This window comes from Gavialis gangeticus, unplaced genomic scaffold (genome assembly GCF_001723915.1).
Source record: "Gavialis gangeticus isolate Ggan-Ray unplaced genomic scaffold, GavGan_comp1, whole genome shotgun sequence".
NCBI classification, from domain to species: domain Eukaryota; kingdom Metazoa; phylum Chordata; order Crocodylia; family Gavialidae; genus Gavialis; species Gavialis gangeticus.
In genome coordinates, this window is record NW_017728992.1 from 200,324,498 (window position 1) to 200,326,749 (window position 2,252).

Here is a 2,252-nt window from a genome sequence, read left to right on the forward strand (position 1 = left end):
AGATATACATAGTACCTGTTTATTAACAAACTTTAGGAAGTTGATCCTCCTTATGCTGGAGAACACTCCTCTGAATAACAGATAGGTAGGACTCCTTTTCTTCACCGCTGTTTCCTCCAGTGCTTCACTACTGTTATACACATTTCAGTGTTAAAAGCATGCTGACTTCTCAAAGTGCTTCAGCCTTGAGAAGACTATCACCTGCTGCAAGGAATATACACGGCCAATGCAACTGATTTTTTTTAAATGTATCTAAGTTTTTCATTGCAAATAATAATTAAATGTGCTGCTACTAATATTAATGAACTTCAGCCTTCTTTTTAAACTAAAGCAAATGGACTTCTGCTTTTCCCGTAAGTCAGGTCTGGTGCCCCTGAAAGGAAAGTGCTGCTCCACTTTCCTCAACTTTAAACACAGAGGCAAGTTTTGCTCCTTCCCATAGCAAATTTTGTGTAAGTAGTGAACCACATGACCCCCTCCCTGCCTATTGCCAGCATAGTCCAGTGACTGAAAAAGATAGTTAACAGTCAGATACGCAAAAGTACAGCAAGTAAACTGGCAAACATCCACAAGCCCCACACATAATCCATAAGGATAAGTTCGTTCAACAGTTTCTTAAGGCACGAATAAATTATACAATGAAACGGAGGCAGAGACGTCCCATTGCACAAACTAAGAAGCCAGTTCTGACTTTGCAGTAAATGCATAATAAATGTGTGTCATTTGGCCTGAGAAAATACACACAGTATTTCTAACTCATAGTTTCTATTCCTATAAAGACGTCTCTCAGTGGAAAAATGGGAAAAAAACTATTCAACAAGATTTTTCTTTAAAAAAAGGGGGACTATCACTTAAAACAAAACAAAACAAAACAAAAAACTCATCATTTCCATAAAGGAAAATAGGCTTCACGGTGTCAGATGATCTTTCAAGGAAAAATGATTTACTGCCCCAGGTAAGAAAGTCAAAATATAAATGTAAGCAAACACTTTTTTTCCTGACAACTCAAAGGAGAGTGGAGTGGAGACTGGGCTGAAAATTGACAGTATCTGCAGGTGGTAACGTGCAAATTTGTTGTAACAAGCCCTAAACAGTAAGAAGATAGTGTGTGCCTGCATTAACAACCATGAGCTTGGGCTTTCATGTCCTGTTCAATATAATGCACTATCAACCATCCACAGAGCCAAAGCAACCTTTCTCAGCTTCCCAGCTGGTAGAGGAGCATCTCAAAGTGCTGGGAGAAGGACGAAGCAGCTGCCTCGGGAAAACCATCCTGTTTCATATGGAGCTAGTACTAAGTGCGACCGCAACACAAGCCCACACAACAGCTCTAGACATCGTTGTGTCTGCAGATCCAGGCACAGGTTTGCATTTCAGGGAAACACAACTGAACCGGGACAAACTGACAGCCTGTGGCTTTGCCCACTGTCGCTGGATCACTTTGCCATCTCTGGAAACTCTGCTCCCGAGTTAGGCACTGAATGAACCACAGTGATCATCCGGCCATTAACCCATTCACCCCCAAATGCAGGCCCCGCTATAACAAACGCCCTCTGACTTATCAGCTCCCCACCGGGGCAAAAGAAAACTTTGGGAGAAGTCATGGTAATAAGCACAGGGGACCCGAGCGTGCGAGACCACAGCACCCACCGAGGGGGAAACCTGATCACCCTCCAGGTTTAACCCATCCTCAAGCACGGGGCCACCCCGGCTCTCCCAAGGGCAGGGCAGGGCAGCGAGTGGCAAAGCAGAGCCCGGTAGGGGCGTCGAGGGGCTTCTTCTCCTCCCCTGCGTCCCCTGCCCTGGCCACCCCCAAGGGCAGCGAGACCAGGGCACAGCACGGGACGCCCAACAAGTGCCCAGATGCCCGGGCACTCACCGATGGTGGTGATGACCGTGATGGCAAAGTAGAAAGAGCCGGCGAATTTCCACTGGACGCCAGCACGGTGGGGCTCGGACTGCATGATGACCAGCTCCAGCTGCCGGTAGTCCTCGCTGGTGATGTTGTACTTCCCCTTGAGCCGGATCTCCTCGGCTTTGAGCTTCTCCTCCTCCCGCATCTCGTGGTCGGACTCCAGGGCATCGAAGACGGCGGCGCCCACCAGCAGGTAGGTGAACGTGCAGATGATCAGGGACAGGGTCCGCACGTTCTGCCTCTTCATGGCCGCCAGCAAGGGGCGAGTGCGAGGACCATGTCCCCCCCTGGCCGCCCGGGGATCCGACAGGACGCAGCAGCGGCGGCGGCGGCGGCG

At 48.8% G+C, this 2,252-nt stretch overlaps 1 protein-coding gene across 1 annotated transcript in view; it reads right to left on the minus strand.

The window, feature by feature from the left end:
* Positions 1-2,207, minus strand: part of KCNK9 (potassium two pore domain channel subfamily K member 9) — a 145,684-nt gene extending 143,477 nt beyond the window's left edge. The window contains exon 1 of the mRNA XM_019528201.1: positions 1,880-2,207. Coding sequence (XP_019383746.1) covers positions 1,880-2,162 — 283 coding nt within the window. The 5' untranslated portion in view covers positions 2,163-2,207. The remainder of the gene's footprint in view (positions 1-1,879) is intronic.
* Between the last annotated feature and the right edge of the window lie 45 nt (positions 2,208-2,252).